At 48.1% G+C, this 20243-nt stretch overlaps 1 protein-coding gene across 2 annotated transcripts; it reads right to left on the reverse strand.

The window, feature by feature from the left end:
* Positions 1–1146: 1146 nt before the first annotated feature.
* Positions 1147–16584, reverse strand: LOC139578972 (uncharacterized). 2 transcript variants are annotated; one of them, XM_071407137.1, is made up of 9 exons: positions 16440–16584; positions 9756–9859; positions 9340–9418; positions 8194–8398; positions 7538–7609; positions 5984–7029; positions 4740–5566; positions 4002–4211; positions 1147–3908 (listed from the first exon to the last, which is right to left on the reverse strand). In XM_071407137.1, exons 1-9 carry the CDS (start codon positions 16532–16534, stop codon positions 3655–3657), a joined length of 2892 nt encoding a protein of 963 aa, XP_071263238.1. In that variant the 5' UTR covers positions 16535–16584; the 3' UTR covers positions 1147–3654. The 2 variants fall into 2 exon arrangements, with proteins under 2 accessions (XP_071263238.1, XP_071263237.1); XM_071407136.1 differs by having other exon boundaries at positions 3987–4211.
* Between the last annotated feature and the right edge of the window lie 3659 nt (positions 16585–20243).

A 20243-nucleotide genomic window follows, 5' to 3' on the forward strand; every position in this document is an offset into this window, starting at 1 on the left:
TTGTGGTGACTGCTGACTGACATTAGGGATGAGATTAAATACATCCTGGAATTTAGCCTGGTCTGGAGCAGGCTAGCTCCACAGAATAAATCTCCATGGTAATTTATACCATAACATATCCTCCTGCCCCCTATCCATCTTTAGTGCAACCGGATTACGGATCAATTGAGCCAGGATCACCAAGATATCCTGGCTTAATCCCTTATCCTAGTTTTGTGCAACAGGCCCCAGGTTGCAACTTTTGTTTACAACCTTACCTAACATTCTTAACTAATAATATTTCTAATCTAACAGTATACGTTTCAAAGGTCTCCATTCAATCCGTATCGTGGAAATTCAGCTTTGTAGCACAATGGACAATTAAAGGCAATGTTCCCGGTTTGAAATATGAGTAAAAAAAAAAAGACTGGTTCACTCACCCCTGCTGATACAGTGGACTAGACCATAAGATAGGTACCCAAAGGTCATAAATTTGAATCGTGCCCCCTTGGTGTAAGATTTTTTGCTGGAAGTATTATATAACATAAAGCCTTTCATCTGGATTCATCTTTATTTTGTTGCTGAAGTTAATACCTGGTAAGATAGTATACTATCCTCAGGGCCCATATTCATAAACCCTAGAGCAGCTATGCTGATCTAGGGTCAGTTTAGCTGTTTACATCATAATGAATACAATTACATGGGATATGGGGGGGACCTGATCCTAGCACATCACTCAGATGCTTTATGAATGCAGGTCTAGTTCTGTTTGATTCCAGGGCAACACTCCCATCTGGTGGTCTAGTTAGTGAACTGTATGGTGTGGAAAAATAAAGCACTCCACCAATGGGATTTACTGGGGAAGTTAACATTTTGGACTTTGTCCCAATTATCTCTTCTTCCTCCCAAAGTGTGCACCTGTTCACTTTCCTTCATGATTAAAAGTACATTTGAAAATAAATATTTAGTTAACTCCCACTAGCCCATGCATCCACCAATTCAATGTTTTTAGATTTGTGGTAAGTAGTAAACAAGTGTACACTTCAGGAGAAAGAATATAATATTGGGACACAATCCCAATTATTAGTACATTGAAAGAGTCATATTTCAGAAATATGACTTGAACTTTTCATCAGACTTATATAAAACATAACACAAACAAACCAAGCCATTGTGTAGTTTTATTCCCCCTTTATGTGTTTCTGTGAATATTTACAAAACCATAGGCCTATGTACAATACCAACTCGCAAATGAACAAATAAGCTACGGATAGCACAAACTAACCAGTTTACGTAATGATCATATTTTTTTTATGTACACTGAAACTGGCAAGATGATAGCGTGAAACAATGTACGATTATATGTGATTATGTTAAATGAATTCAACTATCTGTCGAGAGGCGTTGTGTGGTTTTATTCCAATAAGACAAGATGTCGGGTTACTTGGCGCTCTGATTAACCTACAAAGAAACCTAGCTATGGTCCGGGGCGTTAGTGCGACTTACTACAGCTGAGAAGGCTCCGGCCGTGATTCAACCCGACCGCGCTTCGTCAGCTATGCACTTTTTAAAAGGCAATGTTCCCGCGTTCGTAGAGCCCGCGTGCATGGTAAACTCTGCACGTGTTGGCTTAATCGGAAATTACTTTTAAAATGTCAAGCGCGCTATAACGCAAATCTACTAATGTTCGGATTGAATGCCGGCCTAAGAGTTAGCAAGCCACACTAACACCCTGGACTAGAGCTACAAGCAGCCCATCATCTAACTGCAATGAACCATAGAGACTAGAGTAGCTTACAAAAGACCGGGAGCTACACTGGTCAGTCTGAAAAGACAAAACGATCAACAAACGACGCAACAACACTGCATGTAAAAAAAAAAATATATAACGTGGCATAGTATTCAGCTATGCTCACTCTTTTGAAAAATGCCCCCCAAAAATCACTTAGTAACATAGAAGAAGTTAAATACGGAACTCTGCACTTCGCAGAATTATGGCCCGACGGGCTAATGCACCTTTTTAAACTGCTTTTAAGAAAACGCATGTGCAACAGGCTCAAAAAAAAAGAAAAAAGATGCCAACAAGAATATACTTGGTGTATTTTAGGCAAAAGCAGTATTCAACTGCTGTCTTGTAGTGTCAATTTTGAAGGGAGCGGAAAAGCCCCAAGCTGACTATAGTGTCTTAGGTAGTCCAAAAACAAACTTCACAACACATTGATGGTGGCGTCCCCCCCCCAACCCAGGGTCTCTCTAGCCTGGGGTGCAGGCTTTTGCTCCGGCCCAGCACTATTAACACACCCGTTTTAAGTAATGAACTAACCATGGCCTTTCAGTCAGGTCTAGTTTGATCAGGTGAGTTAGTGCTGGGCTGGAACTAAAGCATGCACTCTCCAGGACTGGGTGTTGGGAGACCCTATAACATCTTCTCAGCACTAGAAATACACACACTACAGCGCCAAACTCTTAACAGTGTCAAGCTTTTTTGTGTTCAGAAACGTCCCTACAACACTTGAGTGTCTCAAACACCCATGAAACACGAGTCCAGAAAATCTGAATACAACAATCTGTGGTGTGTTATCATTAACATCATTATAATGTTACCATCCTTAACATTGTTCGTCTCGTTTTGGAGAGAGAACAAAAGGAACATGTCCATATACACTGTATACTACACAGGTTGTGGCCACTCCTACACAGTCACTCCTTCTCTCACTCCCCATCTCTTCCTCGCTTTGTCTCAGAGGACTATATATAAGGGTATCAATAGCTAGGTTTCCATCTAATTGGTGACAGATATTCGAAAATCTGCATCAAAACAATATGCGCATTTTCCCCACCAGAAATGATTCCATCAAATCGACTGTGCGTGATGACGTAGTGCACATAAAAATACCTTTTGCTGTTAAATTCCCGTGTACCGAATAAAAAAAATAATAAGTTAAATGGGTTTCCATCAAATTTTCAACTCTACGGATGGGTTTCTCACAAAAAGTGTTTTTATATTGCGACGAGTCTGCCCAGTCTGGTATTGGAAAATAGCGCAGGCGCACATATAGCCTACACGATGAGAATATTATGGCCAAAAGAGCGAGATTATTTTAATTTGTCAAATGGCAGCCAAGCATCAATCATTTCACCAGAATAAAACCCTGGATATTTCTTGTAAAGTAGCATCAAGCTCATCACCTTGCACTTTCGATATGATGGTTTTTATATCAATATTTGCGCATAAAAGTATTTCCCACCAACATTTCTCGTGTACTTCATTTTACCCACACAAAAAGATCCCACCTTGTCTCGCGTATTTTGTTTTGTTGACATTTGGAAAGTTTATCGAAAATTTTTCTGTTTCCATCAGGCCTGTCGTGACATTTTTGACCCGACATGGACTTTTCTTGCATTAAAAGGTTGGATGGAAACCTGCTTAATGACATGTAGGCTACGTTCCAATACCCACATTAGCGTACCACTTCGAACACACGCCCACTACATTGCTTCCTTAAGCGTCAACTCTGTTGCACTACAGAGTTGACCATCAGCACTGCTGTAACGTTACGGAGTTGACCACTCCTCTGTTTTGGCTTCCTTCATTCTATGTAGTACGCAAGTGTGGATACTGTGGAGCTGTTGTCGTGTCCGTCCATCAATCTCTCAGTCTGTCTGTCAGTTTTCTCAGCACACCATGATTGGCGTCCCGTCGTCCTCGCGCCGCTGGTTCTTCTTGAGCAGCTGGATGCGGTTGTGACAGTAGAATTTGATGGCCCGCCAGTCGCGCCGGTTGGTGACCAGCAGCGGGCAGCTCTGAAGGCAGCGCTCGCAGTCGGCTTTGGCGGGCACGCGCAGCTCGGCGATGTTGGAGGTCAGGTGCTCCTCCACGGCGGCGCGCTCCGCGTCTGACCACGGGCGCTTGAGGACGCCGCGTTTGCCTGTGCGGGGAGAGTGTGGGTTAGTACACACAGGGGTGGATCTGTGTAGACATGTCTTTGGAGTGTGAACACACACACCTGATTTGGGCCCACCTGAGCCTCTCCTGCGGCCGGGGAGCGAGGGGGAGAGGGGCAATGCGGAGGAGGGCGTGACCTTGAGTTTCCTGGCACGCGGCGTCCTGCCGTTGGTCCTGCCCTTCCTCACCATCAGCAGGCTGGGAGGGGCCACCTCACCCTTCTCCTTCCCCCCTTCGCCGCCAGAGTCGCCGTCCGAGTAAGAGTCGGCCGAGTTGCCTGACATCACTGTAGGGGGAGAAAGAGAAGGGTCAAATACATGTACGTGTTTCTCAACTTTGACTACAGCGCTGGTCCTCATCATACTAAAGGGCAGTCCAAAATGAACAATCATTGTGAGACGACTCTAAACTGTTTAACCCCCTAGAGTCGATTGGCGCATTGCTGCGTCAATCTAAGTAACATAATGAAAAAATTCCCATCAAAATGTCAGTTTAAGCTAGAGAGAACTTTTTCAATCCACCGCATCCGCCGATGTCGCACTTCCGCATCTGCGGTGAAAGGTGGCAGAGCCAGAGTGGTGTTTGTCAGACCATGAGACATCCGGAAAATCGGTCTTCTCACGAAAACGTCAGATCGGTTTGACCTACAGCTAACCTTTCTCTAACGGTCATCGTGCTTTGTTCCATCCGTTCCATTATATCAAGCAGGTTGAATCAAGCGCACTTAATACACAGTAAAGGAGAGAAAAATAACTCCACTTCTAGCTTGACTAGTCAGGTCTGATGTATATGTCAATCCTCAGTGTCTCCTTACCGTCAAGCTCCAGACAGATGTGGTGGAGGCTCATCCCCCGGAACAGCACGCCGTCTCTCTCCCCGCACAGCACCACGCGCCCCACTCTACCCATCAGCCCCGGGTCCTGGCCAATCCCGCCGCAGCTCTGCGTCACGTGGTACTCGCGCTCCAGGAAGTGTTCCAGGCGCTCTATGGCGTACCCGCCCGGCTGTCCTGGCTCCTCCCCCTCGCCGAGCAATAGCAGCTGCGTCAAGATGGCGACCTGGCGCCGGACACGCGTCTGGGTGAGGGCGCGGGGGTTCCGGGTGCCGCTGGAGCGGGCCAGGCTCCGGAGGAGGTCGGTGCCCCGGAGGGGGGTGGCTGGAGAGTGGTACGGCCGGGCGAAGACGTACGGGTTCTGGGGATCAACGCCGACATCTTGCCTGGTCTGGAGGAGGAGTTCCAGACACGGCTCGCAGTGCGGTGGCAGGATAAGAGGCTGGACTCTTCCTCGTTTGCCCTGGACACCTACTCGAGGCAAATGCGGAAGCACGAGACGCTCAAAGGGCGAAAGCGATGCCTCCAGGGGTGTGAGGGCGGGCGGGGCGCCGGGGGGCACCGGCACGGGGCACTGGGGGGTGACACGGGCGCGGTATTCGGCTATGACCAGTTTGGAGACCTCGCACTCGCGGCGACGGTTGTAGAGGATGAGCAGGGCGAGGGAAGAGTGGCACAGTAGGCGCCAGGCCTCGGCGGATTGGAGCTGGCGGGACAGGGAGAGGAAGGCAGAGTGCTGGAGCCTGCGGAGGTAGAGAACCAGGGAAGACAGGGAGGAGAGGAGGGGTAGCATGTGGAGACGGCCCAAACTGAGGGAGAGGGAGGGAAGAAGAGAAAGAAAGAGGGGGAAAGGAGAGGGAGAGATTAGTTTCAATTGCAGGTGTCAGTTATTCATTTATTCAACGCACAATACAACAGGGGGAAAAAAATTCAAAGTATCTACTATCCTCATTACCTTTATTATAATGATAACATCACATTAGCAGTTTGAAGTTACTTTTAAGTCAGTCTCAGTTGATTGATTTTAGTAATCTAATTTGAGCATGCTAAAACGCATTCCTACTGTTTTACATCCACCAATGCAGAAGCTAAGCAACAGTTCAGTTTGCTGGCACTTTGCTGATACATCAACTACTTTGTCACGATCCATTTGATGAGGTGAATGTCATTTAGGTGAACTAGCCCTTTAACGGAGTACCAACCCCCCACCCACCCACAGCACTCACCTCAACAACTCCTTCTCCTTCTCCTCCGCTCCACTGTCGTCTTCCATCATTCCGCTCTCCTCCTCCTCTTCTTCATTTTCATCCTCTTTAGGCAGCCGCTCCACCTCTTTGGGCGTCTGCTGAAAGACGTGGGGACAAGCCGCCTCTGCCTCTTCTTTGGGCCTCACCACCTCCACTTCCACCAGGTCGTTCTCTTCCTCCTCCTCTTTTTCCTTCTTCACTTTGCGCAGTCCCGCCTTTCTGGGTGGGGTCACAGCCACCGGAGGCGGGCTTCTCTTCAGAACGGACACGGCCACGGCACTGCGTCCTCGGGGCGGAGTCAACACCAGGGGGGAGGAGTTTCTCCCGACGGCGGAGGAAGGGGACTGGGCAGTGGTGGCGGATGGACGTTGAGGAGACAGGGAGAGCGCGGCGGCTGCGGCGCCACCCTGTGGTGGCTTGTGTGAATTTTGCTCCGCTCCTGACGCCGCCGATGTCCGAGGTTGCTGCTCGGACTGAGCGTGGTGTGCGGCGTGCGCGGCCGCCAGGTGGGGCATAAAGCGCTCGATAAGCGCGGCGCGGATCTCGGGTTGGTTGGGGTGGTGCTTGTCCAGGTGGCGCCCCAGTGAGCGGAAGTGGCGCCCGCAGTAAGCGCAGCTCAGCTTCTGGGGGGGCAAGCCCATCCCGACCCCCCTGGCGATGTTAATACTGATGTTCGCCGTCGTGTTTGGTCCCAACGGAGCAGGGGATTTGAACAGAGAAGGGCGAGAAGAGGTGGAGGAGGAGGAGGGAGGGGGGGAGAAGGTGAGGGGGCGGTATGAAGTGGAGAGGGGGGGGCGGCCCGGGGATGTCCGGTGAGGGGTGGTTCTCTTTTTGGAGGGGGTGGTGGTCCGGCGGCGTTTGCGGCGGCAAGGTGTGCGTCTCTGACTCCCGTCCTCACCCACCTCATTCTGGGGATCCGAGTCGCTGGCATTGGAGTGGGAGAGGGGGGAGGAAGAGGGGGAAAGGGGCCAGGAAGGGGTGAGGTAGTCCTGGGCTGAGAGAGAGGGGGGCACGGACTCTTCCTCCTGAGAGCGAGAGATGAGTAGTGTTTGAGCCAGTTGTGTGAGTAGAGTACAGACAAGTGACATAAGACCGACTGTTTAGAGCAGTGGTTCTCAACCCTGGTCCTGGGGAACCAAAGGAGTGCACATTTTCGTTTTTCCTTAGCACTGCACACCTGATTCAAATCATCAAAGCTTGAAACATTGATGATGAGTTGATCATTTGAATCAGCTGTGTAGTGCTAAGGCAAAAACTAAAAGGTGCACTCCTTTGGTTCCCCAGGACCAGGGTTGAGAGCCACTGGTTTAGAGTGTCTGTCAACTGTGGGTGTGTGAATGAGGAGTGCCCATTTAGAGCGTTGAGTGAGCAACACTAGTATATTACAACGCTTTGAATCCTATAAGGAAAGTGAGTTGAGGGTATAGTAGACAGGTGTATGGAATGTAGACATATAAAACACGCACATCAGTATAGTATTAAGTGTTGTATAAACATAGTAGGCGTATGTAGGCAACAGGTGTCTTTTCTTACCTTTTTGATACTGTTGTTCTCAGGGTCGGAGAGACACTCATATCTCCCTGGAGACACAGTACCACGGAAACCCTGGAGGAATATAGGCTCCATTAACATCCATTGTTATCACCCAGTGCTGTCAATCAGACAGTCAAACCAAAAACAGTAGTACTCAAAAAGCGCTAGATACTATAATCAGTCAACTACAGTAGTCAGCCAAGGTGAAAATACCCAGATACCCATGTATTATGGTCCAACACAAATTACTCAACAATTTATGTGAGGAAAAAGAGGACTATTTAACCAGAGTAAAAGTAAACAGCACAGAAATGTGTTGCACGTGATCCAATCTCTAGTTTCAGTACTTACAACTTGCCTCGGATAACACAAATAATGGATATTGTGGCATATTGTCGATTTCAAAATGTAACTATTTTGCAGTTATTTGGCTCACTGCATGTGACATGTGAAATGTAAGTCGTTCGTTGAAAGCACTATTCACCAAATATAAAGATGGGTAAACTGCATTTGACTTCAACTATATCCCAGGTTATATCTGTACCAGCCATCACTATGGCTACAATTACTTAGGCTCTAACAGGTATGTCGTCATGGTTACTCACCATGGCAACAGTTACTTAGGCCCTCACATGTATGTCGCCATGGTTACTCACCATAGTGTTATCTCCCCACTCGGTCAGGCTGTAGTCAACGGTGATCTCCTCTCCCTTGGTGATGTCTCGGATCGCTATGACGACCAGACGCACCTGGCTCCCACAGTGTACCTCGCGGATGCGGCAGTTTGGAGGAGGGGGGTACATCACCGCCGCCCCCCTGCCCCCGCTGGATCCCTCCTCACCCAGCTCTAAAGACCCACTGCTGAAAGGGGGGAGGGAGGAAGAGAGGTGGGGGGAAAGATAGGGAGGGAGAGCGAGAAGGGGATGGAGGGAGCTAGATCAGCACACGTGGACCTATGCATACAAAATCAGCAAAAATAGCAGCTAACACACACACTTTCAATTACACACTGCAACACACACACAGCTACCCCATGCAAAACAGCACAACAATACTAAACATTAGGAACACCTGCTCTTTCCATGAGACTGACCAGGTGACAGCTTTGATCCCATATTGGATGTCACTTGTTAAATCCACTTCAATCAGAATGGATGAAGGGGAGGAGACAGGTTAAAGAATGATTTTTAAGCCTTGAGACAATTGAGACATGGATTGTGTATGTGTGCCATTCAGAGGGAGAATGGGCAAGACAAAAGATTGCCTTTGCACGGGGTATGGTAGTAGGTGCCAGGCGCACCGGTTTGTGTCAAGAGCTGCAATGCTGCTGGGTTTTTCACTCTCAACAGTTTCCTGTGTGTATGAAGAATGATCCACCACCCAAAAGGACATCCAGCCAACTTGACACAACTGTGGGAAGCATTGGAGTCAACATGGGCTAGCATCCCTGTGGAACGCTTTCGACACCTTGTACGGTGGGTGGGGTGGGGGGGTGCTCAACTCAGTTTTAGGAAGGTGTCCTTAATGTTTTTTATTCTACATAACAAAGAACACACACACACACAAAACTCTACACACATTACAACAGACAATAAAAAATACAAACGTCATCAAATAAAAAACATATCATAAAAAATAACACCATGAAATTAAATCACACACACACACACACACACACACACACACACACACACACACACACACACACACACACACACACACACACACACACACACACACACACACACACACACACACACACACAATCACACACAATCACACACACACACAATCACACTCACCAGATCTGAGCAGGGTCATTGATGTAGCATGGTCCATCCAGTGTTGGTCGTTTGTTCTCTGCAGCCTCCTTACCATCACCTGAGAGAAGAGTACAAAAGGATTACACACGAATGCACACAGACACACATGCACGACTGCACACACACTGACACGTATGAAAGAACACACACAAGGTCATCAACCTTTCCCCCACCTGAACGCATATGCACATCACACACCAGTCGCGCACGAACACAGTCGCACACACGAACACAAACACACATTTATATAGGTCAGCACGCACACACACCCCCCTCTTCCACCCATAACACACACAATCATGGATGCATACACTCACAAGGACACACACTACACAACTATTACACACACACACACGTGTCAACACAATAATCATCAATATAGGACAAACACACACCTGGACAGTAGCTGTGTTCGGAGCTGTCCTCCTCATCCTCTGTGACAAAGACTCGGTCGCACACTTTCACTGGCGTTCCCTTCCTTTTCCTCCCACAACCTCGTCTGTGGAACACACACAGGGGAGAGAGAGAGAGAGATTCTATCAATTTCATCAATGCCCCAGGCGGACCAATCTTCACATCAATCAAGTAGGAAAAGCAATCAATACACTGATCACCAATAGGAAACCAGTCTCAATTTCTGTATCCAATTACTTTCAACCAATAACAACTGAATCATTGATAAAAATGTTTTGATTGATTTAGACTATTTATTGGTAAAATTGCAATTACTTTGGTTTATTTGGGGAAAAAGCTGAATGCTGACTGGGCAGAATTGGGTCAAATTCTTACTGGGTAAATTGGTGTTGAAGGGACATTTGTGAATCACAAGCCACAATACAAGACACTGATCCAAGGTCTGTGTTGAGTTTCACTCCACTTCAGGATACAGGGATGGTAAACTGATACAAGATCTGTGACTACGGTGCAGAGTCTAGCCATAGCGTAAAGCCACTTGTAAGAGCAGTGGATACACTAGAAGCTGATCTGAGCTAATCTTTCTTTGCCTCAATCCTAGCTGTAACCATTCAAATCCAAGCACTAGAAACTGGCTTTGGATCAGTGTGATTTAGGGCAGTTTTTCTACACACACACACACACACACACACACTGTTTTCTGTAATTCTTTCTATTTTCTCCTTACATGACATTGGAGGCTCTTAAAACTAGGCCATAGGAAGACAGTGCCTTGGTTTCTCAAGTGTTCATTACTGCGTGCGTGTGTGTGTGTGTGTGTGTGTGTGTGTGTGTGTGTGTGTGTGTGTGTGTGTGTGTGTGTGTGTGTGTGTGTGTGTGTGTGTGTGTGTGTGTGTGTGTGTGTGTGTGTGTGTGTGTGTGTGTGTGTGTGAGAGAGAGACTCTTTGAGCAGAGATACCAACCAGACTCGCTGTCTTTGTATTGATCTGCCCCTCGCTCTCCATCTGGACTCGTGATAACGTGTGTGTGTGTGTGTGTGCGCGCCTGCACTTTCTTGTGTACACACACACTCTCGTGTGTGTGTGTGTCTGCATGGTCACTCATGTAAGCTTGGGCCCAGTTGCTCTTTCTTAAAGTAACAGCCTTCTTTTAAATGCGTTTCACCCATTCCCCATTGTGTGAGGTAATTAACATTATCTAGAGTGGTCTGTAATGGTAGAGCTATGAGAGGCATTAGCAACAACTGATTTACATACAGTACAGTGGTTTATAGTGTGTGTGTGTAGTACAGTACCACAGCCTTTCTAGCCTGGTAAATACCTCCACTTAGGTTACATACACTACATGACCAACAGTATGTGGACACCTGCTCTGCAAACATCTCATTCCAAAATTAAATTAAATTGGGCATTAATATGGATTTGGTCCTCCCCTTTGCTGCTATAACAGCCTCCACTTTTCTGAGAAGGCTTTCCACTAGATGTTGGAACATTGCTGCGGGGACTTGCTTCCATTCAGCCACAAGAGCATTAGTGAGGTCGGGTACTGATGTTGGGTGATTAGGCCTGGCTCGCAGTTGCCGTTCCAATTCATCCCAAAGGTGTTCGATGGAGTTGAGGTCAGGGTTCTATGCAGGCCAGTCAAGTTGTTCCACACCGATCTCGACAAGCCATTTCTGTATGGACCTTGCTTTGTGCACGGGGCCATTGTCATGCTGAAACAGCAAAGGGCCTTCCCCAAACTGTTGCCACAAAATCATCTAGAATGTCATTGTATGCTGTAGCGTTAAGATTTCCCTACACAGGAACTAAGGGGCCTAGCCCGAACCATGAAAAACAGCCCCAGACCATTATTTCTCCTCCACCAAACTTTACAGTTGGCACTATGCATTGGGGCAGGTAGCATTCACCTGGCATCCGCCAAACCCAGATTTGTCCGTCGGACTGCCAGATGGTGAAGTGTGATCCACCACTTCAGAGAACTTGTTCCCACTGCCCAATTGACATTTTTTTCTAATTGTAGTCATTTAGAAGACGCTCTTATCCAGTAGTACACAGTAGTGAGTGCATACATTTTCATACTTTTTTTATACTGTTCTCCAGTGGGAATCAAACCCACAACCCTGGCGTTACAAGCGCCATGTTCTACCGATTGAGCCACACGGGACCTCCAGAGTCCAATGGCGGTGAGCTTTACACCACTCCAGCCAACGCTTGGCATTGCGCATGGTGATCTTAGGCTTGTGTGCGGCTGCTCGGCCATGGAAACCCTTTCATGAATCACCTGACGAACAGTTCTTGTGCTGATGTTGCTTGTGTGTGGCCTACCACTTCACGGCTGAGACGTTGTTGCTCCTAGACCTTTCCACTTCACAATAACAGCACTTACAGTTGATTGGAGCAGCTCCAGCAGGACAGAAATTTGACGAACTGACATGGCATCCTATGACAGTGCCACGTTGAAAGTCACTGAGCTCTTCAGTAAGGCCATTCTACTGCCAATGTTTGTCTATGGAGACTGCATAGTTGTGTGCTCGATTTTATACACCTGTCAGCAACAGATGTGGCTGAAATAGCCAAATCCACTAATTGTGTATATATATATATAGTGTATTTCCTAACCAATTTGTTCCAATGGAATTTTGCTTATTTCTCCTTGATGGCTTTATGTGTCTTCAAATACAGCAGATGGGACAAGTGTGAAATTGTCTACTACTATGTGTGTTTGTGAATTCTACATGATTCAATGCACTACGACCACACGTTATATAGTGCACTACTTTTGACCAGGGACCAGTTATGACCACGTAATATCGCCAGTCTCTACGATTTATCATGACATGTTCACGTAAACCCAACCAGGTTTGAGGAAGTAAGTCCACAGGAGTGTCTCTCTTGGTGATATTCCATTGTGTGTGTGTGTGTGTGTGTGGTCTATTCTAGTACTGTCTAATCAGATGTCTCTCTTCTCCATTCCATCTGTCCTTCACTCTATCACTCCCTTTCTCTTCCTCCCATTGATTCTCTCCATTCCCCTATCCCTGCACATCTCTCCCTCTCCTCTCTCCCACAAACAAACACACTCTCACACACACAGCCCTCTGCCTTTGCCAACCCACATACACACACAAATACACAAACAAGTCCTCACTCAAGACCAACATGCGCACACACACACACACACACACACACACACACACACACACACACACACACACACACACACACACACACACACACACACACACACACACACACACACACACACACACACACACACACCCTCTCAGGCTTACAGGCACACACACATTCTCTCTTCAGCCAAGCTCACATGCACGCACACACACCCCTCCCCCCTCTCTAAAGCTCACATGCTCACACGCTCTCACACACACACACACACACACACACACACACACACACACACACACACACACACACACACACGCAGGCAGACTCGCTCAAGCGCACACACACTCACTGTCTCTCTCCCTCCCTCTCTCTCAAATATCCAAACCACAGTCTCATGTTCCCTCTCTCTCTCACACACACACACACACACACACACACACACACACACACACACACACACACACACACACACACACACACACACACACACACACACACACACACACACACACACACACACACACACACACACACACACACACACACACAACGCACACACACACATAGAAAAAATACACACACACGCAATCTACACCATACACACTCCTAGACTCTTTTCTCTCTCTAACACACACACAATCTCCAGAAAACATGCACCATCTCTTTCTCCCATGCATGCACATACATTTTAATACACACACATCCTCTCACACACTACACTAGTCTCCATAAGGCAAGCATGCACACACTCACACGCAATCCTCTTCGCACACTCTCCCTCCTCCATGGATAACATTCTCTCTACACGCACCCCCCCCCCCCCCCACACACACACACACACTGTCCTTCCCTCTTTCATAAACAAAGTAGATGCATAAACACTCTCCTTTCCTCTGTCTCTTACACACAAGCAAACACACTGCCCTTGTCTAAGTCACACACACACACACACACACACACACACACACACACACACACACACACACACACACACACACACACACACACACACACACACACACACACACACACACACACACACACACACACACACACACACACAAACCTTGTCTCTGTATCCCCCTTTCACACACACCCTTCCCTTTTTCTCTCTGCCTGCAGAACACACACACACACACACACACACACACACACACACACACACACACACACACACACACACACACACACACACACACACACACACACACACACACACACACACACACCCTCCCCCTTCTCCCTCTGCCTCCAGAACAAACACACACAGGCACGCACACACAGACACACACATTCTCTCTCTCACACACACACACAGACTTTTTTTTATTTTTTCCAAGACACACAGACACTCATTCTCCCTCCCTTCTCTGTTTCAAAAACGCATGCACGCACAAACACACACACACTTCCTCACCCTCTCTCCATCACACACCCTCCCCTTCTCTTTCTCTCTCACACACACCCTCCCTTTTCTTGCTCTCTCCCCTTTAAACACACACACACTCTCCCTCTCCCTCTCTCTCTGTGTGTGTAACACACACACCCTCCCCCTCTCTCTGTAACACACACACCCTCCCCTTCTCTCTTCGTCACAAACACACTCTATCCCTCCATTTCTTAAAGACAGACACACACACTTTTCTTCACCAGTCTTCACTGTCAGTTTAAAATAACTAACCAAAAACTCAAATCTCTTACACACACACACACACACAAAATATGATACCAGAAAATATTTGTCTCTTACATCCTAAACTATTTTTTCTACTTTGAAGACAACACACTACTGGAAAGTCAGAAACACATTCTCACTCACACACACAATCTTCCCCTTTGCTTTATCCCTTCTACAAACACACACACACACCCACATTTCTTGGTTACACATAAACACACTAGTCCCTCACACACATACCACTCCTCTCTCCCCCTCTCTCTCCCTCACACACACCCTCCCCCACTAAGCAACACACTCTTCCCTTCCCTGTACCTCTCTCACACACTTCCCCTCTATCTCTCCCTCACACACAAACTCCCCCTTTATTACACAAATATGCTCACCCTCACGTACACACACGTCCTTCAGTCTCTCTCACAGCTCTCTCCTCACACACACTCTCTCTCCCTAAAAACACACCTTATTTATTTTTCCTCACACACTCCTCTCTCTCACACAATCTCTGAAAAATACACCTTTTCACTTTCCCCCTTCCTCTCCCCTACACCCACCCACACATTTATTACATTTCTCCTCTTCCTCTCTCACACACACATGAATACACACACCCTCCCTCTCTTAAACACACACACACACACACACACACACACACACACACACACACACACACACACACACACACACACACACACACACACACACACACACACACACGCACACACACACGCATAACCACACAACTCCTCCCCTCCTTTCTCTCTCACACACACACACACATACACTCTCATACACACATGCCACCCCCTCTAGCACACACACCACACACTCCCCCCTCTCTCTCACACACTGTGCTCATTCCACTCACACACTCTTGTTCTCTTTGTCACACAGTCTCTCCACACAACACGCACCCCCTCCCTCTCACACACACACACACACACACACACACACACACACACATACTGTCTCTGTCACGTACACACTCTCCCTCTCTCCAACACACACACACTCATCCCCCTCTCTCTAGCACACACTCCCCCTCCCCCCTCTCTTTCACACACACACACACACACACACACATACTGTCTCTGTCACGCACACACTCTCCAACACACACTCCTCCCCCTCTCTCTAGCACACACACTCCCCCATCCCTCCCCCTCACACACACACACACACACACACACACACACACACACACACACACACACACACACACACAGTGCTCGTTCCTTTCTCTCACGCTCTCTCTTCTCCCTGTGTGTGAGAGCTCTCTCTTCTCACACAACCACACACACACACACAGAGGGAGAGAGGCTCTGGTAGCATATATAACAAGTCACCATAGCAAAAACGAACAAACATATTATATTGGGTTTACTTCTGTTTTTTAAGAGTATCTACGAGTACCGTTTGATAACTCGTTGGTTGGCTAGTGTTAGCTAGTAATTCCCATACAATTCACATTTGTGAAAAATTTGTTAACTACACAAGTACAGAAGTTGCTAAATTAGCTAGCTAGCTCGTACAGTTCTCGCACACACGTACACGCGGGCGCGCGCGCGGAAACACACACACACACACCTATCAAGCTGCTTTGTGAAGTGGGTAGCAACAAATTAATTATAGTCTAATGAACATTCTACTATAATTTATACGGGTTTCTCACACAATATCTCGCACAGAATAAGTTAATAACGAATGTATTACAACTTTCATTTGAGCCTACAATATAGCGTTAGATCAACACACACACACACACACACACACAGTCTCGCTCGCTCGCGCTGTCACACAGTCACTTCAGAAAAATACCTATGGCTACTAATTAACTAACTGACTAAAACCCTCACCCCCGAGGTGTCGGCGCCGGTTTGGTTCCCTCTCCGTCGCTGTCCAGGGTCGGTGGCTCCCGGTAGTCGAAGAGCGAGAGTACGGTCTCCGCCATGTTAGCAATCAACTAGTCTTCTCCGTCCCTCTCTCGCTCTCCGGTTCTCTCCACTAGCTCACCCGAAGGTTATTCTAGCCACTCCCATTGCTTCAGAGCGGAGGGATGGAAAAAATACATAAAACAACAAGCTACTAAACGATATGTTTAGCTCGTATATTGTTTAGATCATATATAAAAAAAAATAACATCCATACATTGTGGTAATGGTAGGGTCGTTTTAAAGGGAATATGCTTACAATGCTTATTCTTTGGAAGTACGGTAAAGATCCAACCCTACAGATATACGCATTGGACTCGTCTGAGGAGAGAGGATGAAAAAAAGAGTTGTTGCCTAATGCCTAGCCGTTTCTAGGAGAAGAATTGATTAGCTTGGTAACTGACTGTAACTGGAAGAAGGGAACACAATGTCTGTCTTTGTCTCTTTCTGGATTTACCAGCGAATTTAAAGACGTTTTCTTGCTGAGAGTAATGTTTTACCCTTGCAAGAACTTCCAAGATTTCATCAGAGTTGACTTTGAATTAAACTGCCGAGGCAACTTTATTGTGCTCATTAGCGCCACCTACTTTATTACCCAACAGCAACGTAATTTATCAGCACCACTATCCTATCTACAGTTTGAGTTATTCTGGTACAATCAGTGGCGAAACAAAACAAAAAAAAATAGTTTGCATGGTTAAATAAAGGTACAAAAATAAAAATAATAATAATATTAAATGCCAGCAAAGCCACCACAAAACACTAAACAATACATTAATTGCACCATAACGGTGACAAACAGTGCCCACAAACTGGCCTACATAAAGCTGTCCCAACAGCAGAGTACCAACACCTTACCACTGCTACACCTGGCTTTCAGCAGAGCCTTGTCTGGCAACGAAACAGTTCATTCAGCCTCATTTACTACCTTTAAAAAAAACATGATATGGCTGACTTGCTTAAACAAATGTGGTTTCTACTGACAATTGAGATGTACAAACTATGGCATAAGGGGATGGCAAGTGGATAAGAGGCAATCCGTAATTTCGATTAAGACATTAATGAGCGAGCCAGGACAGACGTTAGTCAATACACTATTTGTTCAGCACTTTTGAAATATACAGCGACAGAATTCAGAACATGGGCCATTCTTACAGTGTTCTCCATGTACACCAAGTCAGAACCATAGGATAAATAAAGGGGGCATATAAGCAGACAATGAAAGCTCTTACAATATTTGATGATTACATTGATCAAAAACAGGTTATAGGCTACATGTGCACAACCAAGTCAGAACAGTAGGAGAAATTAAGAAGTGAAAATGTTTTTTTGGGGGGGGAGGCACATGGGCTACTAACAGCTTACTACACAACATACACTTAGTATTACTTTCTTAGCTACAGTGTACATATCTCCCTGGCATATTACATAATTTATGCAGCAGCATACAATACATTTTTGTATTCACCTTGTTGTCACGTTCTGACCTTAGTTCCTTTTTTATGTCTTTATTTTGGTTTGGTCAGGGTGTGAGTTGGGGTGGGCATTCTATGTTGTTTTTCTATGTTTGTATTTCTGTGTTTGGCCTGGTATGGTTCTCAATCAGAGGCAGCTGTCGATCGTTGTCTCTGATTGAGAATCATACTTAGGTAGCCTGTTTTCCCACTATGGGTTGTGGGTAGTTGTTTTCTGTGTCTGTGTTTTTCCCATACAGAACTGTTTCAGTCTCGTTCATTCTCTTTTGTTGTTTTGTCATTCAGTGTTCATGTTCAGTCAGATTTCATTAAAATGGACACTTACCACGCTGCACATTGGTCCGATCTTTCATACTCGTCATCAGACGAGGACGAGTACCGTTACAGAACTACCCACCAAAAAAGGACCAAGCAGCGTGGTAACAAGGAGCAGAGGGTTCTGGACTCCTGGACTTGGGAGGAGATACTAGACGGTAAGGGACCCTGGGCACAGAATGGGGAATATCGCCGCCCCAAGGAAGAACTGGAGGCAGCGAAAGCTGAGCGGCGGCGGTATGAGGTAAGGCAGCGCAACAGGCACGAGAGGCAGCCCCCAAAATTGTTTTGGGGGGAGGGGACACGGGGAAATTGGCGTAGTCAGGCAATAGACCTGAGCCAACTCCCCGTGCTTACCGGAAGAAGTGCAGTACTGGTCAGGCACCGTGTTATGTGGTCAAGCGCACGGTGTCGCCAGTATGCGCTCATAGCCCGGTGCCATGCGAGTGTGGGCATCCAGCCAGGGCGTATTGTGCCGGCCCAGCGTGTTTGGTCTCCGGTACGCCGTTTCGGCCCAGGGTATCCTGCGCCGGCTCTGCGTGCTGTGTCTCCGGGGCGCTGGGAGGGTGCAGTGCGTCCTATGCCTGCGCTCCGCCCGTGCCGGGCGAATGTGGGCATTGAGCCTAAGGGAGAGGTGTGAGTGGTATGCACCAGATCTCCAGTGCTCCCCCACAGCTCGGTTCAACCTGTGCCTGCACTCTGGATGGTCCGGGCTAAAGTGGTCATCCAGCCTGGAGGAGTGGTGCCAAGGCTGCGCACCAGAGCTCCAGTGCTCCCCCACAGCCCGGTCCATCCGGTGCCTCCTCCACGCACCAGGCCCCCTGTAGGTCTCCCCAGCCTGGTGGGTCCTGTGGCAGTCCCACGCACCAGGCTGTCTCTCCGTCTCCTCCCTCCAGGTTCTCCCGTCTGTCCTGAGCTGCCGGAGCCGCCCGTCTGTCCTGAGCTGCCGGAGCCACCCGTCTGTCCTGAGCTGCCGGAGCCGCCCGTCTGTCCTGAGCTGCCAGAGCCGCCCGTCTGTCCTGAGCTGCTGGAGCCGCCCGTCTGTCCTGAGCTGCCGGAGCCGCCCGTCTGTCCTGAGCTGCCGGAGCCGCCCGTCTGTCCTGAGCTGCCGGAGCCGCCCGTCAGTCAGGAGCTGCCGGAGCCGCCCGTCAGTCAGGAGCTGCCGGAGCCGCCCGTCTGTCCTGAGCTGCCGGAGCCGCCCGTCTGTCCTGAGCTGCCGGAGCCGCCCGTCTGTCCTGAGCTGCCGGAGCCGCCCGTCTGTCCTGAGCTGCCGGAGCCGCCCGTCAGTCAGGAGCTGCCGGAGCCGCCCGTCATTCAGGAGCTGCCGGAGCCGCCCGTCAGTCAGAAGCTGCCGGAGCCGCCCTTCACTCCGGCTAAGCCGGAGTCTCCCGTCTATTCGTGGGCCCGCTGCAAGGGTCCCCAGTCCGAGGTCGGTGGCGAGGGTCGCCGCTCCAAAGGCGCCACCTAAGTGGGCCAAGACTGTGGTGGAGTGGGGTCTACGTCCCGCACCAGAGCCGCCACCGCGGTGAAATGCCCACCCAGACCCTCCCCTATAGGTTCAGGTTTTGCGGCCGGAGTCCGCACCTTTGGGGGGGGGGGGGGGGGGGGGTACTGTCACGTTCTGACCTTAGTTCCTTTTTTATGTCTTTATTTTGGTTTGGTCAGGGCGTGAGTTGGGGTGGGCATTCTATGTTGTTTTTCTATGTTTGTATTTCTGTGTTTGGCCTGGTATGGTTCTCAATCAGAGGCAGCTGTCGATCGTTGTCTCTGATTGAGAATCATACTTAGGTAGCCTGTTTTCCCACTATGGGTTGTGGGTAGTTGTTTTCTGTGTCTGTGTTTTTCCCATACAGAACTGTTTCAGTCTCGTTCATTCTCTTTTGTCATTCAGTGTTCATGTTCAGTCGGATTTCATTAAAATGGACACTTACCACGCTGC

Source organism: Salvelinus alpinus, chromosome 6 (assembly GCF_045679555.1).
Source record: "Salvelinus alpinus chromosome 6, SLU_Salpinus.1, whole genome shotgun sequence".
Lineage (NCBI taxonomy): Eukaryota > Metazoa > Chordata > Actinopteri > Salmoniformes > Salmonidae > Salvelinus > Salvelinus alpinus.